The sequence below is a fragment of the Jaculus jaculus genome, chromosome 8 (assembly GCF_020740685.1).
Source record: "Jaculus jaculus isolate mJacJac1 chromosome 8, mJacJac1.mat.Y.cur, whole genome shotgun sequence".
NCBI lineage: Eukaryota > Metazoa > Chordata > Mammalia > Rodentia > Dipodidae > Jaculus > Jaculus jaculus.
The window spans coordinates 20,619,085-20,644,556 of record NC_059109.1 but is presented as its reverse complement, the minus strand read 5'-3'; the positions used below and the strand labels follow the sequence as shown (position 1 = coordinate 20,644,556).

Sequence of the window (25,472 nt, the reverse complement as noted above, 5' to 3'; positions counted from 1 at the left end):
GCTGGCCTAGCACTCACAGCAATCCTTCTACCTCTGCCTCCTGAGTGCTGGGATTAAAAGTGTGCGCCACCATTCCTGGCTGTGTACTTCCCTTTTTAAAATATTTTTTTTGTTCATTTTTTTATTTATTTATTTGAGAGTGACAGACACAGAGAGAAAGACAGATAGAGGGAGAGAGAGAGAATGGGCGCACCAGGGCTTCCAGCCTCTGCAAACAAACTCCAGACGTGTGCGCCCCCTTGTGCATCTGGCTAACGTGGGACCTGGGGAACCGAGCCTCGAACCGGGGTCCTTAGGCTTCACAGGCAAGCGCTTAACCGCTAAGCCATCGCTCCAGCCCTGTACTTCCCTTTTTAAAGAATACATTTTGATTTTTTTTTTTTTTATCCTACAAATCAAGCTTTGCACTTCAAATTTTGAACTAAAGTCTCATGTTTTCTTTTTATGTTTAGGACAGCCTAGATCTCAAAGCCAAGCTAATTTGATGGTTGCTGTTGATTTCAGTGATTTTTTTTTTTTTGTACATTTTTCAAGATGGTTTAGAAAGCTCATCAGCAAGGTTAAGGTTTTTCTCTTACCCACTGCTTTTGTTATTTTACTATTGGGCATTCATTGTGTGTTTTAATGAGTTCCAGTGATACTGACTTCATGTATGGATTTGGTAGGTTAATGTAAAACAAGAAAATGTTCTGTACTTTCCTCTTTCCTTTCTTATATCTGTCCCACTTTCTCCCTCCCTCCCTAGTTGAATGGCTATAAGAATTTAACAAATTGAGCTTAGGCATGGTAGTATGGAAGATAAGGAAGGAAGATCTCTGCGTTCAAGGCTAGATGGGGCTACATGTAGCAAGACCTTATGTCCAAAAATGAGCTCCCAAACTCTGTCTCTCTTGGTCTATTTCTCTCTGCTTGTAAATAAATAAAAACTGGAAGAAAAGCAAGTGAGCACACAAATTCAGACCTCTTTCAGAGTAAGTTTTATTAATCCAAGAAGAAACTCTTGAATTTGTGTTTTTCATATATTAAGTTTCAGTGGTAGAAGCCTATCTTATTTTATCAAATGAAAATCTTAAAGATTTTTCTTTTGTTTATCCTACAGAAGTAATTTATAAACTATTGGGAGTTGAATATATTGATAGATCACAAAGAAAGGTTTTGGTTGGTCTTACTATTGGCAAAAAGAAAATAATAAAAAAAATTATCTTTCAAGTCAGGGGCAATTTTTCTACAGTTAATATTAAGCTAATTATTGTTTTAGAACATTTTTATTGTGGGCGTTAGTGTTTGAGTCAGGCTAGTTTTGGACTTGGCAGTAATTGTCTTGCATTGCCTCATGAGTTCTGGAATAACGGCTGTGTGCTAGTATACAGGGCTGATTCAGAAACTCCTTTAGAATATTGCCTGTATACTTAAATGTATCTGGATTGAGAAGGACCAATTCTTTTATACAGGAACGAGAATCTCGTGAACATCTCCGTTTAGGGTTGATGGGCCTTCCTGCGCCTAAGAATGACTTTGAAATTGTTCTGCCAGAAAATGCTGAGAAGGAGCTGGAAGAGCGAGAACTAGATGACACTTACGTTGAAGATGCTGCTGACGTGGATGCTCGAAAGCAGGTGGGAGCTTGTGTCGAGAGCGGGGCTGGACTTGCTGAGGTGGGAGCTCATGTGGAGAGCGGGAAGTGCTGGACTCACTTGAGGTTATCAGGAGATAGTAAGAATGAAGAGTGGCAGTTACACATCACTAGAGGTTTTTCTAATATTTAAGCAAAATTTCCCAAGTGAAATTATATTGCTTATTAATATGTACTTACATAAGTGATTATATACTACTTGGAATATCCTAGTGAGCTTCTCAAAATATGTATGTGTATTGTTTTTTCAAGGCAGGGTCTTGCTCTAGTTCAGGCTGACCTGCAGCTCACTATGTAGTTCAGGGTAACCTCAAACTCACGGTGATCATTCTACCTCTTCCTCCTAAGATTAAAGGCGTGTGTTGCCACGCTTCACACATGGCTCATTTTAAATTAAAAGGGTTTGTGTGTGTGTGTGTGTGTGTGTGTGTATGAATCTCCTGAGTTTATGATTGCCATTTAAACAAGAAAAGTAGTTATCTGGATGGGGCCAGGTAAATTTGGAGAATGCCCTAGTATATATCAAGAGTTTTGAATTTCTGTTGTGTAATGAGAGTGAAGGGATTGATTGATTCCTGCAGTCTTGATACCATGTTCTGTATAGTTACATAGATTTTCATAGCTTTAGCCTTTGCATATACCTGATCAGAAGTGCCAAATGCCCTGTGGCTACAGTAATGATTGTAATAAAATCCTTTTTTAGGCCATACGAGATGCTGAGCGTGTGAAGGAAATGAAACGAATGCACAAAGCTGTCCAGAAGGATCTGCCACGGCCATCTGAAGTAAGAGAACTTGTGATTAAGGGGCCTGGAGAGATGGCTTAGCAGTTAAGGCATATGCCTGTAAAGCCTAAGGACCTGGGTTTGATTTTGCAGGTCCCATGTGAGCCAGATGCACATGGTGGCACACGCATCTGGAGTTCATTTGCAGTGGCTGAAGGCCCTGGCGTGCCCATTCTCTCTCTCTCTTTCTCTTCCCCTCCCTCTTCTTCCCCCCCTTCTCTGTCTCAAATAAATAAAAATAAAATCTTTAGGACTTCTTGCAAGTGTGAAGTTTCCTTATGTATGACTGATGTATTTATCAAAAAATTTAAGAAAAAAAGGCTTAGCAGTTAAGCACTTGCCTGTGAAGCCCGAGGACCCTAGTTCGAGGCTCAGTTCCCCAGGACCCACATTAGCCAAATGCACAAGGAGGCGCACGCCTCTGGAGTTCATTTGCAGCAGCTGGAGGCCCTGGTGCTCCCATTTTTTCTCTCAATCTACCTCTTTCTCTCTGTTTATGTTGCTCTCATATAAATAAATTTAAAAAATAATATTTTTTTTTACTTATTTGCAAGGACAGAGAAAATACGAAAATGAATGGATACATGCACCAGTGCCTCTTGCCACTACTGCAAACCACCTCTAGATGCTTATAGCACATTGTGCATCTGGCTTGACATGGGTACTGGAGAATTGAACCCAGGTGGTTAAGCTTTGCAAGCAAGTGCTTTTAACTACTGAGCCATCTCCCCAACCCTCAATTGATGTTTTTTATTTCATTCATAAAGACTAAAATAAAACTCCATCTACTTTCTAGAATATAATAAAATAGTTCCCAAATACAATCATTGAATTTTTGTGCTGATACCATTAAGAATTTAGGAGTTGGAAGAAAATAAGAAATTACTTGTGAACATTTAAAACTGGGGGCTGGAGAGATGGCTCAGCAGTTAAAGGCGCTGACAGCCTTTGATTCCTCAGTACCCATGTAAAGCCAGATGCACAAAGTAGCTTACATATCTGAAGTTTGCAATAGCAAGAGGACCTGGCATGCCCATTCTTAGTACCCCTCTCCCTCTGCTTGCAAATAAACAAACATTAAAAACAAGAAGAAGGGAAGGAGGAGAATGAAGGAAGGAATGGAAAGGCAAGGAACGGAAGGGAAAGAAAAGGAGGGAAGGAAAAGAAAGAAAAGGAAGGAACAAAATAAATAAATGCCAGGCATGATGGTGCATGCCTTTAATCCTACCACTTTGGAGGCAGAAGTTGGAGGATTACCATGAGTTTGAGACTACCCTGAGACTACATCGTGAGTTCTAGGTCAGTCTGGGCTAAAGTGAGACCCTACCTCGAAAAACCAAAAATTGTAATAATAAAGAAAGGGTAAAACTTTTACTTAATTCATACTAGAAAAGCAGTAGCATTAATATGTTGCAGATGTGTCTGATAATTGTATCTGTTTTAAAATTTTAGGTAAATGAAACCATTTTAAGACCCTTAAATGTAGAACCACCTCTAACAGATTTACAGAAAAGTGAAGAGCTCATCAAGAAAGAAATGATTACGATGCTTCATTATGACCTTCTACATCACCCCTATGAACCATCTGGAAATAAGAAGGGAAAAACTGTAGGATTTGCTACCAACAATTCGGAGCACATTACCTATTTGGAGCATAATCCTTATGAAAAGTTTTCCAAAGAAGAATTGAAAAAGGTAGGATTGAGCAAGAAGAGTTCTACCATAAAATGTAAGCATTTGTTAGACACTGTATGTCATGGACAAAATATGAACTTTTTTAGTCCTATTAATACTCAAACAACTGAGGTATGTGGTTAGGAGATAGTAGTCCCTGACAAATGTCATGGAAAGGCCAGGCTTTAAACGCCTTCATTCCTGTCTTTATTAGATATGTTGGATGTAGTGGCAAAGCTTTTTAAAAAATTTTTTTAATTAATTAATTTGGATGCAGAGAGAGGCTAGAGAAAGAGGGGGAGGGAGAGAGAAAGGTTGCACCAGGGCCTCTAGCCACTCCAAATGAACTTCAGATGTTTACACAACTGTGCATCTGGCTTTACGTGGATACTGGGGAATTGAACACAAGTTTTTAGGCTTTACAGGCAAGTGCCTTAACCAGTGAGCCATCTCAAGCAAACCCCACCACCACCCCGGCTTTTTTTTTTAACTCATGGTTTTTATTGGCTTGGTTGTGGATTGCCTTGATTCCTATTTTCCTGTGTTCAAGCCCATGGTCTCGGAATATAGTTGAATGCTTTTAATACTTAAACTTCCACTTAGTATGAAAGGCATGAATTTACAGATGTTCCTTGAGTTCTGAAGGGCTTATGAGAGCATAAGTTAATAATGCATTAGATATACCTAACCAACTGAATATTAGGGCTTAATAACACCCTGTTGGATGGTCATGTGGCTGACTAGGAGGTATTGAGATTTGAACCTTGGTAGTATTGCCTAGCTTTCCAAAAGATATACTGCCTGGAATAGATCAAATTACAATATTTGAAGTACAGTTTCTGCCTGATGCTATTAACATGAAAGTGCCAAACCATCATCAGTTGAGAACCATCTACATTAATATTTGTAGATTAAACTATTCACCTAGTCAGATAAATACTGTGCATGGAATTTACTTTCCTTACATGGCTTCCCTCTAGTCTTTTGGATGTGAAAGTAAAAAAGTGACTTCACATACAAAGTCTGTGATTTACCAAACTTTTTCTGTACTTTAGTGGCACAACAAAATCTCAATAATAGTATAAGAGAATTGGGCCGGGGAGAATGCTCACCAGTTAAAGGTGCTTGCTTGGAAGCCTGTTGGCTAAAGTTAAAATTCCTACCATCTCTGTAAATCTGGGTGCAGAGTTGCACACACAGCTGTGATTCCAGTGATTCTATGTGAGTGGGAAGCAGAGCCAAGAGAATCAGAAGCCCAAGGGCCAGCTAAGCCAGTGCACATGCAGTGGGAAACAGTCAAAACTTATCTCAGCAAGGAGGAAGGAGAGGACACACACTCAAGTTGTCTTCTAATATTCTTTAAAAAAATTTTTTTTTATTTTTATTTGAGGCAGAGGGAGAGTAAGAAAAAGAGAGAATGGGTGTACCAGGGCCTCTAAACACTGCAAACAAACTCCAGACACATGTGCTACCTTGTGTATCTGGTTTACATGAGACCTGGATAATCAAGCCTGGGTCCTTAGGCTCTGCAGGCCCTGTACTTTAACCACTAAGTCATCTCTCCAGCTCTCCCCTCTGATGGTTACATGTGGGCTATAGAACACATGCCCCTCCACATAGACACACATCATATACATCCAAACATCTCTCTCTCTCACGTACTTTTTTCTTTTTCCTGAGGTAGGGTCTCACACTAGTCCAGGCTGACCTGGAATTCACTATGTAGTATCTGGGTGGCCTTGAACTCATGGCAATCCTGCTACCTCTGCCTCCCAAGTGCTGGGATTAAAGGCATGCACCACCACACCCGGCTCCACACAGAAATTTTTAAAATTGAAAGAAATTAGTTTCTATTTGGAAGTCTTAACTGTCCCTTTTAAGACTCAAGGATTAAGATTTAGGGCCTTTAAGAAGTGATTTGGACCCAGAGGTAGAAGGATTGCTATGAGTTCAAGGCCACCCTGAGACTGCATAGTGAATTCCAGGTCAGCCTGAGCTAGAGACCCTACCTTGAAGAAAAAAAAAAATGATTTGCTTTGTGGACTCTACCCTCATGAATGAGTTATTGGTGTGAGTAGTAGGTTCTCCTGAGTGATGTCCAATGCCACTTAAGACATAGAAGGGCCTGGCCAGGTACTGACTCACTTTATTATACATCCATAGCAGACAGAGGGAAATGAATAGCCAAGGTTCAAGGTGCCTCAGAGCATACCTACTCCAGCAAGGCTCCATCTCCCAAATTTTCACCAGCTCTAGACAAAGCATTCCGAACACACAGTTTTATGGAAGACGTGTGATCTAAACCACTACACATTCCCATTGCAAAAAGAAGGCCTAGGGGCTGGAAAGATGGCTTAGTGGTTAAGATGTTTGCTTGCAAAGCCAAAGGGTCCTGGTTTGATTCTCCAGGACCTACATAAGTCAGATGTACAAGGAGGCACATGCATCTGGAGTTCATTTGCAGTGGCTGGAGCCCTGGCATGCCCATTCTCTCTCTCTCCCTCTCTCTCTCCCTCTTTCTCAAATAAATAAATAATAAACAAATAAAATTTAAAAATAAAAGAGAAGAAGGCATAACAAGAACAGAGTAGACCAATGCAAGATAGTAAACCAACTGGGCAGGGTAGGAGCTGCTTCAGAGATTAAAAATGCTTGCTTGCAAACCCTGCCAGCATGGGTTTTATTCCCCAGTACCCGTGTAAAGCCAGATGCACAAAGTGGAACTTGTGTGTGTGGTGTTTGCAGTGATGAGAGGCCTTGGCACAACTTTACTTTCTCTCTTTGTCTCTCTTTCTCTCAAAGAAAAAATTTAAAAACATGAACACCAGAAAACCAGCAGGCCAAACCTCAAATCCTGTAGCTCCAAGTCCAGCACTGGGGACCTGTGATGAAGTCCTCTGGTTCCAAAAGGCCCAGTTCTACCTCTGTACTGTGCTGCTTGCTTTCTAGGCAGAGCTACCTGAGCAAGAGCAAGCAGTTTGCCTTGGCAGTTGTTCCACAGCCTTGCCCCTCTAAAATCCTGGGGTCTTCATTGCAAATCATGGTTCATTACAGCAGTGGCCTTCATCGGGTTCCATGCAGGGATTATGACCCTGCTTCACCCTGCCTTTATTTCAGTGGCTTCTGGAACCACAGTTGCACTTCATGGCCCTGTTTTCTGTATTTTTCATGTTCCTCAAATTAGTACCAGGTGGACTTTGCCATCAGATTTTTAAGTTCTCGGGGGGCTGGGGGAGAGGTTAGGGGGTGTGAAGCTTGACCTTGAGCAGGATACTTCTTCAGCATTCTTCCATCAGGCCCTCTTAAAAGAAGTTGTATTCTTACTAGTTCGATCTCTCAGCAGGTTAGGGTTCACCCTTACGGCATCTTTTCCACTGTTCAATGCAGGGCAGTTGGCCTATATTTAACGTTGGCATTCTCTTTAACAGTTGCAGCTTAAGTAGCCTAAAACTTGTCTCTGTGCCTGAGACTTTAGATTGGCTTATATTTCTTCTGTGTCAGCCTCGTATTTTTCATATCTTTTTGCTCTACACTTTTTTTATTACGCCTACCAGTTCATTACGTTTTAAAATTTTTTTTGTTTATTTTTATTTATTTGACAGTGACAGACAGAAAGAGGCAGATAGAGAGAGAAAGAGAATGGGCACGCCATGGCCTCCAATCACTCCTAATGAAAAACGTGCACCCCCTTGTGCATCTGGCTAACATGGGTCCCGGGGAATCAAGCCATGAACTGGGGTCCTTGGGCTTCACAGGCAAGCGCTTAACCACTAAGCCATATCTCCAGCCCAATTCATTACTTTTAAATTCAGCTCTACTCAAATTCTCATAACATGGGTAGAATACAGCCAGCCTTTTTTGTCAGTAGCCCAATTCTGACAAAATCTTTTCTTTACCCTCTGAAACTGCGTAAGCCAAGCTTTCATAAGTCCACAGTTCTCTTTGCATTTAGGTCTTTCCAGCTCTGACCAGAATAGCCCATCAAGCTTTGCTTACAACACTACAAGACTGTTCCAGTCCAAGGTCACAAATCCCATGTTCTGCCTGAAAATCAGTTACCAAAAACCAGATGGTCAGTTTCATGGCAACAGCAGCCCTACTCCCAGCCCCAATTTTTCTTAGCAGTTTCTTGTTGTTGGGCTCAGAAGCTAATTATAGGAGGAAAAGGTTTATTTTCCATGGTGTCATCATGGTTGAAAAAAGGAACTGACTCACATCTTCATTCTTCAGCAACAAAAAGCAGTTTGAATGAGTTAGCTCTGCACAGTGGTTTGGACTAATCAACTCCAAGATCTGCCTCCAGCAATGTACTTCCTAAAGCAAGGTTCAGTTTCCCAGACTCCACCAACTAGAGATTAATTAGGAAGCTTAATCATAAACGCTTAAGGTTATCAGAGACATTTTATATTTATACCATCACATGCCTCATCTGCTAACTAGTAGTATGATCTTGGCTAAGTTATTTAATCTGAGCCTTAGTTTCATCTGTTTTAAAATGAAGTTAAGGGCTGGAGAGATGGCTTAGTAGTTAAGGTGTTCACCTGTGAAATCTAAGGACACAGGTTTGATTCCCCAGCACCCACATAAGCCAGATGCACAAGGTGGTACATGTGTCTGGAGTTAATTTGCAATGGCTGTAGGCCCTGGACTGCCTATTCTCCCTCCCTCCCTCACTCTTTCTCTCCCCACTCCCCCTCAAATGTATAAAATTAAAGTTCTTCGGTTAGAGGGATGGCTTAGCAGTTAAGGCATTTGCCTGCAAAGCCAAAGGACCCAGGTTCAATTCCCCATATCCCACATTAGCCAGATGCACAAGGAGACACACACATCTGGAGTTCATCTGCAGTGGCTGGAGGCCATGGCATCCCCATTCTCTTTCTCTCCCTCTTTCTCTGTCAAATAAATACAAATTTAAAAAAAAAATAAAATAAAGTTTCTTTTAAAAGCATGTAGTTAATAATGGCTACTTTCTAAGATAACTGGGATCTTTGGATATAATGGAAATAAGCTAGTTTCTTAAGCACTCTAGTGGTGGCAAGTATTTGTAATACTTAAACTTACCAAAATTACTATTGTAAACAGGCCCAGGATGTTTTGGTACAAGAGATGGAAGTGGTCAAACAAGGAATGAGCCATGGAGAACTGTCCAGTGAAGCTTATAACCAAGTATGGGAAGAATGCTACAGTCAAGTTTTATATCTCCCTGGGCAAAGTCGCTACACACGAGCTAATCTAGCTAGCAAAAAGGACAGAATTGAATCACTTGAAAAGAGGCTTGAGGTTGGTATCCTATTGAAGTTCTAACTTAAATATGCTTTGATTGACACTGTGATCCCCATCATACCTCTGGTGACAATTTCCATAACATAGGACTGAGCTACTGATTGCCTTTGTGATTCTTGAAGAAAACTGGGCTGAAGTGTTTTAATCTTTCTTGACCTTACTGGATTTTCAGAACTGCCTTCTAAACACACCCATTGGTTTACTTTTATTCCCCTCTGCACGATGGAGCAAGGAGCCACTAACTTGACACTGGTCACTCGGAACAGTGTACATCAGTGAGAGCTGAGCCAGTGCCAGTGAGTTTCTTTTCCATGGTGTAGACAATACATCTACAAAACATTGATATTTTTCTTTCTTTCTCTGATTTTTCTAAGTTTGAATTAAGAGAGTAGAGCTTTGTTACCTAGACAATGGCTTCTGTGGCTTTCTGTGACTGAAATGTTGAAATGTACTAGCAGTTTCCTGGCATTTGGTTTCTTAATATAGTGTGCATGTTTTGAATTCCAGGATCTGTGTAGGCATTTTGCCAATGGTATGTAAACTGTGGTCCACAGACCACCAGGCTGCCTTGTGGATTCTTAATGGTGGTCTTTAGGGATGTTTCTGAGGCCAAGAAGGGATGAGAAGGAAAAGGGATACTTCAAGCAATTGTATGCAGAAAATGGCCTCAATTTCCTCTTTTATGTGACTGCCAATATTTCTGTACAAAAAGCAGATTTGAAGATATTTTTATTTAGGGTTAAGTCCAGGTATTTAAATCACTTCAGGTGTGGTTATTAGGGTTGGGGAGCTGTGTGTCAGAGAAATGAAGAAGAAAAAGCAGTGTCTTTAATTTGAAAGTTACTCAGAGTTTTAATTTAATCTTTAAGGTGACAGATATAGACATGCAGTTGTTACTGCCTGTGGACCTTTCTTTTCAGTGGTTGGGAAATTAGTGTTTCTGAAGAATTCTCTTCTTGAGAGTCCTATTCAGGACTAAATTACTCTGCTCTAGTTGTATTGCTAACTTCCAGCAGGGTGTGCTATTGCTCTTTTAATTCAGAGTAAATGTGCAAGAAGAATAGAACATCAGTGGTTAAATTGTAAGCTGTACTTTGTGTTGTGTAGGTTTCATTTTTTATAAATGGTAGTTAGTTAGCAGTGTAATCCTGATCTAAGGTCAGTATCATAATTGATTGGAAAGCCATTTGAAAAGCTTCCTTGTAACATTTATATATACATACTTCGATCTCTCACTTAGTTTGAAAGTCTTCTCATTTGAGGTGGGTAAACTCTTTCTGCTGCAAATGGCAAGGACATTTTGTGCTGTTTAAGATTTTTTTAAAAAAGGTTTTCCTTAAATCTCATTTACTTTGTTCAGGCACTAACTTTCATGACAGCAAATAAATGTGTCAGAGAGTGAGTGGTGCCATAAAGTACAGTCATTTTATTTCTGTGTCGAACTGGTCTTGTGAATTTTGAAGGGAAAAGTACAGAAAGAACCACTGCTGTTCTTCTGGAGATTTATTTGGGTCGTTTATGAGCAATCATGAAAAACAGATGGTTCCCTTTGTTCAGTGCAGTACCAGGAACTGAAATCTTCCGCAGAGCTGTATTTGTTGAAGGATTGGTGATTTTGGAAGAATATTCATAAAACAGTCTGAAGTAATTTTTCTCTTCTTGACTCCTGGATAACTTGCTTTATTGTTTACCCAGCTAGTTGCTTTTAAGGAATACTTAATCAAATCCTTTAATTTAGTGAACTATGCTTATTTCAAATGAAAGTTTATTAAACCTCTAAGAAAAAGAAAAGCAACTCAAAGATCCAAATAAACAAATCTTCCATTTTATTTGTATCCATTCCTAATTCAGAACTAGGTTTCTCTTAGCTTTTGAAAACACAGTCTTCCTGGTTTGACATACATAAATATTTTATTTCAATTGTGGTAATTCTTTCATCATTTCAGTTGATTACTAAATTATAAACATTATTCAAAGTTTGTTGTGGGGAAGGAGCTCCAGTTATATTGTATAAACTAAATGCTAAACTTAAATTATCCTTTCCACTCTCAGTTTAGGGAGATAGGCCTTTCTGGGCAAGCACCATACACTGTTGCTGCCAGTGTTTGATATTTGCTGCCATGAACTCTGGAATAGTGAATATAAATTGTGGCCCCATTCAAGCCCATCAGGCAAAATGAAATCCAGCTTTGTTATAGCTGATGTCTCCTATGTAGACAGATTACATACAGCTAGTGTTTGAGGCATTATTCATTATTAATATTTGAAACTTAGTGCTTAATTGAACATCCTTAAGATACTTACAACTAATAGAACCAGCTGGGCATTATGGTGCACACCTTTAATCCCAGCACCCAGGAGGCAGAGGTAGAAAGAATGCTGTGAATTTAAGGCCACCCTGAGACTAGTTAATTCGAGGTCAGTCTGGACCAGAGTGAGACCTTACCTCAAAAAAACAAAAAAGGAAAAAAAAAAAACCCACAAAGTAATAGAACCATCTCAGATATGATTTAGGGTATGGATGTATGCTATGGAGTTTGTTGCATACAAAGACTAGTTATAGGTTAGAAGTAAGTGGAAAAGACTTTTGACTTGTATATCCATGTATGTATTTCATTCTGCTTTGGACTTCAGAAATTTGCCAGGCATTTGTGTGGAAAAAGGGACAGCAGCAGCAAACAGAAAGGAAAGCTTTGTCAGAACACTTTACAAAAACATAGTATGTTGAAGGCATCTTAGCGTGATAGCAGAAAGTCCTTTGCATTTGAATGGCTGCTGAGGGCATTATAGGAATCTGGTAGGAGGCTAGAGTGTTTGCCCTTGTTAAAGTGTGTCCCCGAAAGAAACAGAGAAAGGCTTAATTTCTGTTCAGTGTCATAACTTTTAAAAAAGGATGGATGGCTACAATTCATTGCAGGGAAATTCTCATCAAATGGTTAAAAATAAAAGCAACTTACCACTATTTATTCACATGTTTAGTGACTGTGACTGAGTACTTACTATGTTCCAGATACTGTTCTAGGCCCTAGGGGGCATAGCAGAGAACAAGGCAGATAGCACTCCACTCTTGTGGGCTTCAGTTATCTGGAAAATGCCTCATGTAGAGGATTTCCTTTTCTGATGATGCCAGGTAAATGAGTCATTTCTGTATTTGGGAAGTGCAAATAGAATTTGAAGGGTTCTAATTTGTTTCCACTTGAAGTGGAAACAGGAAATCATCTGAAGACATAATTATTTTCAGCGAAATAATTTCCAGTAGGTGCAAAAGTGAAATGAAAAGTCTGAATTTAGGCCTGCCATTAAGTTTAATAGTATTTGAAATAGTCTCTAAACTGCTGTGTTGAGGAAGTTTGGCTGAAAAGTAGATTTTGTCATGTTAGCTATAAAAATGGAAAGGCTTTCCTTAGTGTAGAAACGGGGTCCAGAAGTAATACTTCTCCCTGTATTTTACTGGCACAGTCAGTGTAGTCAAGAAATATGATGTAACACTGACTTTTTGGGAATAAAGTGACTTAAATAACACAGATAACACATTTAAACCCTTCCCCGTGCACTTGTAAAACCCCTCTGAGGACCGTGACTTTCCTGAGGGTCATACTTCAGCAAAATTGGCTGCACAGTGGATGCCATTTTTCAGTGATTTTCATTATAAAGGCAAGATATTTTTACCCAGGAAAAAATTCCCTAAATCCTTGAGAGTGAAAACTTAGGGTAAGGATTAAGTTAGTGGGCAGTGCTGGTTAAAGTACTCTTTTGGAAATGTCTCTGCAGCTTTGTGCTTTGTTCCCCTGAGGAGGGCTGGGAGGGCTGGAATGGATGGTCTGTGGTAGAAAAGGGGTCCCCAGCCCTTGGGAGTACTCTTTCTCAAGTTCTGCTCTCGGTCATCCCTTTAAAGGCACCAACAGTTTTCTTAGTTGTCTCCAGCAGAACTCAGCAGAGGTGGACCAGAGATGATCTTGGTACAACCAGGTTGCTTTTGCTCTTCCTCCACATAAGTTGAATTTATTTCAGATAGTTTGTGTTTTACTCCTAACCTACCCAGATGTAACTGCTCCTAGAAGGTTTTCAATAGGTCTTAACCTTACTTACTGCTAGACTGCTTTACTGGAATGCATGTGGCTCATGCTTGCTAAGGCTGATGGATGTTGATGGAAATCACTCACTTGGACCTGCATCTCATCAGTAGAGGGAAGACTCACTGAAAAATCTTGTGTATGCTCCTGAGGAGTATGGAGATGAAAGCAGTCACTCATGACTCTTGTTTGCAAATGTTCAGTTGAACCCCAGCTTTACTATTACAGGATCATATTGCTGAATGATAGACTAGGAAGTGGAGCTGCTGTGGACTGTGTATTTATTTTAGGTATCCTTAAACCTCTTTTTACAGTGGTAGAAGATTATATTCTGGGCCTAAGCAAGAGTTGCAGTGAGAGATGCTCTTAATGTTTTTGAATCTCACTGTTGCAGTCTTTTAACTGAGGACAGTATTGGAGACCCAAGGATAATGTGTTTATTTTGGAATTACTTAAGCTTCGTAACCTTAACAAACTCAGTGAGCCTGAAAGTAACAATTACACTTTTATAAGTCCCATACAGCTCCTTTTTGTAATGACCCGAGGAAACACTTACGGTTCCCCTGATTCATCTCTTGGGGACCATCAGTTTTCCATTGGTCTCTAGCCAGTCTTTTTTAGACAGTTTCTCTTCTATGCATTTAAAAAAATAATATTTGTAGACGTTTTTCTAAAAATAATACCTGTGCTTTGTAGAAAATTTAAGAGAAATAGAAAAATGTAGAAACTTCTTACTATCCAGAACCTACTGTCCAGATATAATCACCTCAGGCGTTTTGTACACATGTACACACACATGCACACACCACTGCCCCCTTTGCTTTCCAATGTGTACATTGGGGAGGAAGGTTTTAAAACTAAATTGGTATCATCATATACTCTGTATTTCATTTACTAATGTACTGTAAGTAGAAATTTAAAAGAGAGAGACATGGTCACTTGCACTCATTTAAAATCTGTAGTGAAGTGTAGCTTTGGTGAAATCTCCAAATGAACACTGTTTCATCTTACTTATTAAATGCTGCTAAATGGAACATTGCTATCCTATAAAGTTTTTCAGAGGTGTTTGTTTTTCCCTCCCTTTCTTTTCTTTTTCAAGGGTCTCACTCTAGTCCAGCCTGACCTGGAACTCACTCTGTTGTCCCAGGCTGGCCTCAAACTCAGAGTGATCCTCCTACCTCTGCCTGCTGAGTACTGACGTTAAAGGTGTGTACCACCAAACCCAGCTAAGTGTTTTATTTTTATTTTATAGCTTCTTGAGAATAAACATATTGGAATGTATTTTGTTTTGGTTTTTCGAGGTACAGTCTCACTCTAGCTCAGGCTGACCTGGAATTCACTATGTAGTCTCAGTCTGGCCTTGAACTCATGGTGATCCTCCTCCATCAGTCTCCCAAGTGCTGGGATTAAAAGTGTGTGCCACTATGCCTCTCAGATGTGATCTCCCCCCCGTTTTTCAAGGTAGGGTCTCACTCTAGTCCAGGCTGACCTGGAATTCACTATGTAGTCTCAGGGTAGCCTTGAACTCATGGCAGTTCTCCTACCTCTGCCTCCCGAATACTGAGATTAAAGATGTGCACCACCACGCCTGGCTGAGATATATATATGATATATATTTTTTAATTTATTTATTTGAGAGAGAGGGAGAGAGAATGGGCACACCAGGGCCTCTGGCCATAGCAAACAAACTCCGGATACATGCACCACCTTGTGCGTCTGGTTTATGTGGGTCCTGGGGAACTTGAGCCTGGGTCTGTCTCTCCAGCCCAGGAGTGAGAATTTTTGTAAGTGGGTATATACAGGCTAATGTCTATGAGGAAAAGAGTGATAGGCAGTTCATGAAGGTCTTATATGCATATATCTAGAATCATTTGATTTTCAGGGAGCTATCTGATGATATTAGTCATTCAGTCCCTCAATTTAAATTTCTTCAGTCATGTTTGTATTTCAGATTCAGAGGCAGGGAGGACATTGGGTTTAGTAGAAGTTGTGTGGTCTGATGTTGGATTTTAAAGTAGAATACAACTGCGTAACACCGTCACTTAGTGGCTACGTTACTAGGACAAGTTGCTTAACTTTGGGTTCTTCTTTCCTTCTCTGTAAAATTTGGGTGACTTATCGCTGTTACTTAATGGAAGTCTGCATGTGAGATATTAGTAAAATTGAGAAACTAGCAAATAGCAAGTAATTATTCTCTTACACATCTATAGAAGTCTGTGCACTTCAGTTACATAAATTGGACTAAACTTGCTTAGATACTGTGATGTATGAAGAAATAACTTCACCTTGAACCTCAAAGTAAGGCCAGGTATCATGGCACATACCTTGAACTGCAGCACTCAGGAGACAGGTAGGAGAAATGTTGAGTTCAAGGCCAGTCTGGGCTACCCAGGGACTTCTAGGTTGGCCTGTGATAGAGTGAGACTCTGCTTCAGAAAAACCAAACGAAAAAAGGTGAGGGGGGGGAACATCAGGGTAGCTAAATTTTAAATTCTGTAGGTTTGATGAATGTCTGAAATTTGAGATGTGGTTGATTTTTTAAAAAGAGATACTGTTATATACTGAGTAAAGCTTAAAGCTTAGATTTGGTTATTATAAATAGATTTTACATCATGGTAGATTTCAGCTGAACATTTTATACATACATTTTGGTATGCTATTATTCAACATGCTTATAAATTTCTATTGTTTTTCATTATATTGATGTTTCATGGTTGGTGGTATATGCTGGCTACAAACTCACTATGTAGCAGAGGCTGTCATTGAACTTCTGGTTCTCTTAACTCCACCTCCCCAGTGCTATGATTACAGACATGTACCACCCTGTCCAGTGTATATAGTGCTGGGGATCACTTCTAGGACTTTGTGCACGCTAGACAAGCATTCTGTCAATTGGACTACACCCCTAGTCTGGTACATGGTTTTTCTTAAGTTAATAAAATAATTAGCTTTTAGAGTAGCTGTGGGTTTTAATTAAAGATATTTTATTGCAGGAATTTAGAAATAGATCTTAAATTAGGCTACTATAATTAATATATGTCATCACACAGAAATAGCAATCCTCAAATCATAGCCACTCTTTTTTTGAAGAAAACATTTATTTATTTATTTATTTGTTTATTTATTTATTTATTTATTTATAAGCAGTGAGATAGAATAGGCACACAGAGAGAGAATGTCTGTGCCAGGGCCTCTGGCTACTAGAAATAAACCCTAGATGCACATGCCACTTTGTGCATCTGACTTCATGTGGGTACTGGGAAATTGAACCCAGGTCCTTAGGTTTTACAGACAAGTACCATTGAGCCATCTTTCCAGCCTCATAGCCACTCTGGTTTCACCTTTCTCCCCATTTGCTATATTTTGAAAGCAAATCCCAGATATCTCATTATAAAATAAAACTGTCCATAATTTGTCAGCCTTGGGTTTTTTTCCTCTTGTGGTAGGGTCTTACCCAGGCTGACCTAGAATTCACTATGTAGTCCCAGGATGGCCTCAAACTCACGATCCTGCTACCTCTGCCTCCCGAGTGCTGGAATTAAAGGTGTGTGCCACCATGCCAAGTTTAGTCTTGAACATGTATATGTTCTTGGATTGAAATCTTTTTTTTTTTTTTTTTAATCCTTGATAGAGTCAGTTTTGATTGGCCTGTCGGGGGTTGGTCTACTTTAAATTTCTGACAAAGATGGTGAATTTCATTTTATTTAAAATCACTGGGAATTTTGTTCCAATACCTATTTAATTTAAGGCACAGTAATCATTTCTAAACTTTGTCATAACCATATTTGAAAGTCCTATCTGCTAACCAAAACAAAATATTTAATTCTATTGTTATTGGACCAAAAGTCTGTCTGTGTGCCCCACCACAGACCAGTTAAATGACATGACAAAGTGTTGAGGAAAGAAAGGCAACTGTATTCAAAAAGTAGGCTGACCAGCTGGGTGTGGTGGCTCACACCTTTTTATTTATATATATTTATTTGAGAGCAACAGACAGAGAAAGAGGCAGCTAGAGAGAATGGGTATGCCACAGCCTCTAGCCACCGCAAACAAACTCCAGACATGTGCGCTCCCTTGTGCATCTGGCTAACGTGGGTCCTGGGGAATTGAGCCTTGAACTGGGGTCCTTAGGCTTTACAGGCAAGTGCTTAACCACTAAGCCATCTCTCCAGCCCAGCTCATACCTTTAATCCCAGCATTTGGGAGTGAGAGGTAGGAGCATTGTGGTAATCCTGAGAGTCCATAGTAAATTCCAAATCAGCCTGGGCTGGAGTGAAACCCTACCTCGAAAAACTAAAAAAATTAAAAACGGGCTGATGGAAGATAGAATTTTGTTGGAAGTTCCTTCTTCCCTCCCTCTCTTCCTTCCTCCTGCTCTCATTGGTCCTGGGATTGACCGAACCCAGAGCTGTGTATGTGCCAAGCAGCTGCTCTACAAGATACATGCATCCTTAGCCCTCTTTATTTTGAGAAATTATCTCACTAAGTTGCCTGAACTGGCCCTAAAGTTAGGATCCTTTTCCCTAGTAGCTGGGATTACAGGCCTAACTCGAAGTTCATTTTGCTAGGCAAACCGAGGTAGGGGTGTTTTATATCGGACATAGAGGACCATGTACCTGTGGGCTCTTTCTCATAGTTGGAAGTTTGTAGCCAAGTGACACGTGTGATCCCAAAGAACATTATAGGGGGGCTGAAGGGTGGCTAGGGACGTAGCTTACTTGGGGAGTTGGAAGACACAAGGTCCGAGATGATCAAATCAGAGTCTGGGGGTAGGGGACTGCCACTGGTAGGTTTGAAAAGCTCCCCAGGCCATTCCAAGGTTAGCTTTAAAACCACTTGTCTAAAAAAGTCGTCTTCCAGGCATATGTGAAATGGGAGAAGGTGAGTTCATAATGTTACCTTTCCTCCATGATTGTGTTGTAAGTTAGAAAAGATATAAATTCCAACTTTTTTCATTTCACCTTTTTTTTTTTAAATTATGCATTTATTTGCAAGTGTTTGTGCGTGCACATCAGGGTCTGTTGCCACTGTGAGCAAACATCAGATGCCTACACTCCTTTTTTGCATATGGCTTCACATGGGTACTAGGAAATTAAACTTGGGCAGGCAAGGCAGGCTTTGCAAGCAAAGGCTTTAACTGCTGAGCCCTTCATCCTACCTTTGTAGAGGCTAGATCAGAAAATACTGTTGCTGTTGGTTTTCAAGGGCAGGGAAAGCTCTTAAGAACTGATAATAAGGATTTTTCCATTGAAGTAACCTTTTTTAAAAATTTTATTTTTATTTACTTATTAGAGACAGAGAGATTGGGCATGCCAGGGCCTCTAGCTACTGCAAATGAACTCCAGACGTATGCACCACTGTGTGCATCTGGCTTACGTAAGACCTGGAGAAGCGAACTGGGTCCTTAGGCTTCATAGGCAAGCATCTTAATCACTAAGCTATCTCTCCAGCCCTAAGTAATCTTTCCACTATATGGATACTCTTTTTCATAATATCTTATTGAGCAATATTACATAACATACAACTCAATGATTAGATATACAATTCGGTCATTTTTAGTGTATTCAGAACTGTGTGGCCATTACTACAGTTAATTGTAGAACATTATCATCACCCCAGAGAGAAGCCTTGAACCTATAGCACTCGCTCACTTTCCCATCAACCTGTGCTAGCCCTTGACAGCAGTAATCTACTTTTTGCACCTATAGATTTGCCTGTTCTGAACATTTTTATAGAAACATTATCATGTAGTATGTCGGCTCTTGTGACTGCCTTCTTGGACTAAGTATGTTTTCAAGATTTGTGATTAGTAATACCTCACTTCTTTTCTAGATTGGTAGAATTCCATAGCAGAAATGATGTTTCATTTACCCATTTGCTAGTGGATAGGTTATTATGAAGAGTGTTGCTGTCAATGTCAGTGTACAGGTTTTGCTGGGGTATGTTTTTATTTTCCTGGTTGTGGACTGGAGCAAAATTGCTGCTCATGTGTTTGGACACTTTGCCTCCTTTAAACTTTGTGGTTAGAAAAGGTTCTCATCAAACTGGGCAACACTGGGTATCCATGGTCTAACATTACATTGCAGAACAGAAGTCCAGTGTGTTTTATTTGACATGGTAGTTCTCAACAGGCAGACTTCCCACTTAAAACAAGTCACAGCTGTTTCCTTGCTTTTTCCCCCCAGGAAGGGGGATCCACATAGTCTTATTTAAGTTGGAATTTAAAGATTTTAAAGTTTCCTCCTCACTCCTCTAGTGATGAGAGAAAAGAATACAAACATCATTGTTGTAGCCAGAGCTCAATTTGTTGCTGTCTTATTCTGTGCCAGGTGGCTGAGGGTTTTTCTGTGTGTTATCTGATGTAAGTTTCTTAACATTGGGTGTGACTGTCCTGTCATTGCAGGTGGAGAAATGGCAATACAGAACTTAGATAGTGTGCAGCAGCTCAAAAGAGCTGGGTGGTATGCTGGGTGGGAAGAGTGGCTCTACCTGCTGTGCATGCTGCCTGCCTGCCCTTGAGTTTTTGCCCAGACCTCTGACAAGATGTACCATGCCATGGAACGTACTTGATTTCTACCCATTAGAGGAAGGTGGTTCTTTATAAAAAGGGTCAGCAGTTTACATGGGTTTATTCTTCAGAAGCAGAACGGCTTAACTTTATATAATATGTTGAAAGAATGAATTTATTTTATACAGAGGAATTTTAGTTCCACCTAACACTCCAAGGCAATTACATGCAGTGTTGCCCCTTCCTCCGCTTGTTTGACTTTGACTTTTAACAGATTAAGCTGGAGATAGATGTGAAAAGCTCCTTTCCTAGTAGAACTGTGCTTGTCCTCTTCAGTGCACTCTCACAAATAATACTGTGAAGCCTTTTGAGAGCAGATGTGGTACATTGAAATTGATGGTTCAGAGTTGTCATGGAAAGCTGGCCATGTTTTCTGGTTCACATTGTTTCTAATCATGCATTTGTTTCCGTGTCAGTATTTTGCTTTGGACAGTTTACCCCATGGTGCCATTTCTGCTGACTTAACCCCCTCTCCACATTTCTATCTATCACACAGAAGTGTTTACATTATGACATGGTCTCCCTTATTGTAAGGCACTCTTAGACACATTATTTTGTATTATACCTTATAAGGTATCATAACCATGAAACTTCCTAGTTTTGGTTGCTTAGAAATCACTTTATTGGGTAGGTGGTCCTCTTATTGCCCAGCTCACTGCCCCAGTCAGTGTAGTAAAGAAACCTGTTTTCTTTTTAAAAAGAAAGGTCACTTGATGGAATCCCATTGAGAGAGAGAGGGAGGAAAGTGAAGCTAGCACGAAGAAATGAGTGTAGACTGAATTATTATTCCTATGGTTTTGACCTCACAATCCTAAGTGTTAGGTGTTGGGGCGTACTTTTCAGATCAATTAAAATACTGTAGAACACAGACTGTATTTCCAAAGAAGCCATGCAAATGGATTCTGCATCATTTCTGCTCCCTTCTCATCGCCTTGTCCCGCGCCCCTGAGCTGCTGCCGCAGTTCATAGGCTCCAGGATTTACTTGGAATCACTCCTCTGTCAGTTGTTCCCCTGTAGGTCTTTGGTGAGTTTTTGTGGACTTGTTTTGTTGTTCTGGGGTATGAGACATGGTCTCACACTGACCTTGAACTGCAAAGTCCTTTTTCTTTAATTTCCTGAGTGCTGATATTGCACTGTGCACTGCCATACCCACCCAGCTTTTACAATTTTAGTTCTTATCTCATAATTTTAGGATGATCCCATCCCAGAAGACAGCCCACCCATGCCAGTATACATATCCAATAGAGAGACGACCATTCCTCTTAGTAGTTTCTAAGAATTGTGGGGTTTTTGGATTTTTTTCTCAATTATTAACATTTTCTATGATTATAAAAAATATCTGATGGTAATACCCCCCCCACTTTCCCCTTTGAAATTCCATTCTCCATCATATCCCCTCCCCATCTCAATCATTGTATTTACATATATATAATACCAACCTATTAAGTACCCTCCTCCCTTCCTTTCTCTTCCCTTTATATCTCCTTTTTAACTTACTGGCCTCTGCTACTAAGTATTTTCCTTCTCACACAGAAACCCAGTCATCTGTAGCTAGGATCCACATATGAGGGAGAACATGTGGCGCTTGGCTTTCTGGGCCTGGGTTACCTGACTTAGTATAATCCTTTCCAGATAAGAATTCCATTTTGGAAGACTTGGGATTCAGGAGCTTTGTAGTTTTAAGGAATTATGTTTGATCTTAGCAACGGTATACTAACTAGGTAGAAAATTATTTAGTATAAAAATGGAATACATGTGAATTTTGGTGGGGAGGTTCTAGCAGCCACTCGTATACTTTTGACCAGTCCTCCTCTTCGGGAGGTCATCCTCTTAGAACAAGTGCACTTTAGGGAGGGTCACACGTAGGAAGGGTCACCCTTCTAGCCATCTGTGGTGGTTTGATTCAGGTGTCCCCCATAAACTTAGGTGTTCTGAATGCTAGCTCCCCAGCTGATGGATTTTTGGAAATTAATGCCTCCTGGAGGGAGTGTATTGTTGGGGGGCGGGCTTATGGGCTTTATAGCCAGTTTCCCCATGCCAGTGTTTGGCACACCCTCCTGTTGCTGTGGTCCATCTTATGTTGGCCAGGGGGTGATGTCCACCCTCTGCTCATGCCATCGTTTTCCCCTGCCATCGTGGAGCTTCCCCTTGAGCCTGTAAGCCAAAATAAATCTCTTTTTCCTAGAAGCTGCTCTTGGTTGGGTGATTTCTAACAGCAATGCGAACCATCCAATTAACCAAATCAACCCTGGTGATCAACGGGGTGACAGATGTCACAGCCAGATTGCTCTCACATCCCAGCAGTACATTTTTAAGATACAAATGGTGAAGATGGACCAAAAGTCATTTTCATAAAGTAGACAACAATTTTTTCATATTGTAAACTTCTAACCTGCTTTGACATTGAATTGTGGTTAAAATTATTATATTGGAGATGATTGTGGTAGAGTTATTGTAGTTGAGGAGCCCTGTTGGTTTTTGCCTAGGGCCACTTTGTAGCCCTGTTACAAGTATGCTGATGTGATCTGTCTCCTCCATTTCCCAGATAAACAGAGGTCACATGACAACAGAAGCCAAGAGAGCTGCAAAGATGGAAAAGAAGATGAAAATTTTGCTTGGAGGTTACCAGTCTCGTGCTATGGGACTCATGAAACAGTTGAACGACTTGTGGGACCAAATTGAGCAGGCTCACTTGGAGTTACGTACTTTTGAAGAACTCAAGAAACATGAAGATTCTGCTATTCCCCGGAGGCTAGAGGTAACACCATGCATTGCCTCAAAGCATTGATTGGAAGGAGAGCTGCAAAGAATTCTCCTAGCTCCTTTCCATTCTCCTTGTAGCTTATCTCCTGAAGATTGTACTGACCAGTGTTAGACTATCTAATCTCAATCTGCCCATGTGGAGATGGAGACAGGCAAAGGATGGCTGCAAAGGCTGTTCCTATATGCATTTTCTGTCTTGCACACAGGGGTAAATAACACTGTAGGAGAATAAGTAAGCCTGGTGAGTTCTTCCCTTGAAGCTTCATTGCATCTCATTCATGTAGTTGTTGGGGAACTGAAGCAGTGTCCCTTTTTGTAACCCGTTGCTTGGTTCCTGGCCAGTCATTCCAGAGCATCAGGTTCCTTTGGCCAAGCTTCTTTTATTTACTTTGTTTTGTCTGTGTATGTGGGGGGGGGGGGCTATGTGCATATATATGCTCACCTATAAGCGGGGGCGGGGGGAGTGAGCACTCACCTACTACAGTGGCTGGAGCAGAACAATAGGTGTCCCACTCCATTGCTCTTCTGCCAGGTCTTGTTTTGAAGCAGAGTCCTTTACTGATTCTGGAGCTTGCCTTTTTACCACAGGCTCCAATGATCCTCTGGTCTTTCTCCCCTGTGGGACTTTGTATACCATTGCTAAGATCAAACATAATTCCTTAAAACTACAAAGAATTACAGGAACAGGAGGACATGCCCAGCTATTGATGTGATTCTGTCATTGCATGCCCTCCTGTTTTTGCAGGAAGTGCACTTAACCACTGAGCCATCTTTCCAACCCCCAAGTTTCATTTAGTTATGTCTCCCAAGTATGCATTCTGGTCCCTTCCCAGATAAAGGAAACTCAAGGCTCACTGCAGTGCAGCTGTGGGTATCAAAAGGACAGTGGTTGCTTGTGTTTTTAGATAGCAGCAGAGATTTTACAAGATGGCCATCACGTGACCAGAGCAAAGGACAGCTGTAGTGCTAGAGTACAGGAGCGCGTGCGCTTTGGGAGACAAGCCCCGCCTTAGAATTAAGAATTGACTCAGCTCTGTGTAAGGTTAAACCGTGCTGTCAGCGGTTTTCATTTTCAGTGCTCTTAGGTGTGAAGTGACCCTAGAATGTTTTTCTGTCTTCAAGTGTCTAAAAGAAGATGTGCAACGACAGCAGGAACGAGAAAAGGAGCTTCAGCAGAGATACGCCGATTTGCTGCTGGAGAAAGAGACTTTACAGGCAAAATTCTGAAGCACAGCTTACGTTCTGTTACAGGATTGATTGCTGGTTTTCATACTCTGCAAGGCTAAGACTGATGTTTATCTTCATTGACAAATTTACCTACCATCTGTGGTTTTTCACTTGTTTATTTTAAGTATCAATCTTCCACATTCTGTGTTAAAAGACTTTTAACTCCAGGATGAATAAGGGTTTAAATTATTAACTCGATCATTCTTTTGCCAGTGTCATATTTGCAAAATTACTTTCAGTTTTGGCCTTTAATTTAAAAAGCCTAACTCTGAAATACTGCCTGTAAGTAAACCCTTGAATAAAAACACAATGTAAATGTAAACAATTGAGAATCTAGCCTTTTGTTTGAAGTAGCAATTAGGTAGAGTGCCCACAAACCAGCAGCTGTGTACCCTGTGTTACAGGTAATGAGTAACTCTTGGATAGTTGGTGTCTTAAGCCCTTTGTGGCACAGAAAGGTCATTTCTCTACACTGACAAGGTAGAGTGACTTGTTAAAGGATAACCCTCCCCTTCCCCCCCCACCATTGCATTAGGGAAGGTCTTTTCTCTACCAATTATATGTAAGTTCATGGATTATAATTTAAAGGAGTTAAATTTTCTTGACTTCTTATATTTTTTTAATAAAAAGTATTTTAAAGATTAATCTTATCAAGGCCATCAGGTTTTTATTAAAGGTCCTTATTTGTTTAACGGGTAAATAATTGTGTAAGCATAAAATTTGGGAATGGATAGAAGTGGAAAGACCTAATTGTAGCTGGGTATGGTAGCACATGCTTACAATCCCATCACTTGAGACTAAGAGTTTGAGGCCAATTCAGACTAGACTAAGACTGTCTCAGACAACAATAACTGCACCAAAAAGCTAACAAAAAAAATGATGTAGCACATTATATCAATTGCTTCAAGCATAGTATAGGCTAACAGTGTATAAGTACTTAGCAAAAAACATTTGCCCGATCTTAGACTATTAGGAGCTGAAGAAGGGAGAAAGGATATAGTCACTCATTCATTCATTCACCAGGTATTTAAGAATAAACGCTCTGCACCACTCTGAGAGCTAAAACATTGAATAAAATAGGCTCGTTTCTTTCTTCTGGAGCTAGTCTGTTGAGAATAATGAATCATGTTCTGTTCTCTTTATTTTGAGACCAGGTACTCAGTAGCCCAGGCTGGTTTGAAACTCGCTTTTGTAACCCTGTCTGGCCTGGAGCTTGCAGTGCTCCTCCTGCTTCAGTCTCCTGAGTGTTCATGACAGATGTGAGCTGGCATTCTCTGTGTGACAGATAGTTAAAATCCAAATATGAAGTGTTACAGATGAGCATTTATTATGACAGAGTTTATGCTGGCAGAGGTCACATTAATTAGGATATACTAAACATGTACAGGGAAAAATAGTAGACCATGAGTTTTGGAACTTGTTAGGGCATTATAAAGTAATGATCAGAGAGATCTGTGAAGACAGCA

At 40.3% G+C, this 25,472-nt stretch overlaps 1 protein-coding gene across 2 annotated transcripts in view; it reads left to right on the top strand.

The window, feature by feature from the left end:
- Cdc5l (cell division cycle 5 like) overlaps positions 1-24,651 on the top strand; it is a 49,108-nt gene extending 24,457 nt beyond the window's left edge. For both annotated transcript variants that reach the window (XM_004653051.3, XM_045156426.1), the window contains exons 11-16: positions 1,452-1,616; positions 2,337-2,417; positions 3,870-4,112; positions 9,174-9,371; positions 22,562-22,774; positions 23,902-24,651. In XM_004653051.3, coding sequence (XP_004653108.1) covers positions 1,452-1,616; positions 2,337-2,417; positions 3,870-4,112; positions 9,174-9,371; positions 22,562-22,774; positions 23,902-24,006 — 1,005 coding nt within the window. In that variant the 3' untranslated portion in view covers positions 24,007-24,651. The remainder of the gene's footprint in view (positions 1-1,451; positions 1,617-2,336; positions 2,418-3,869; positions 4,113-9,173; positions 9,372-22,561; positions 22,775-23,901) is intronic.
- The last annotated feature ends 821 nt before the right edge of the window (positions 24,652-25,472 follow it).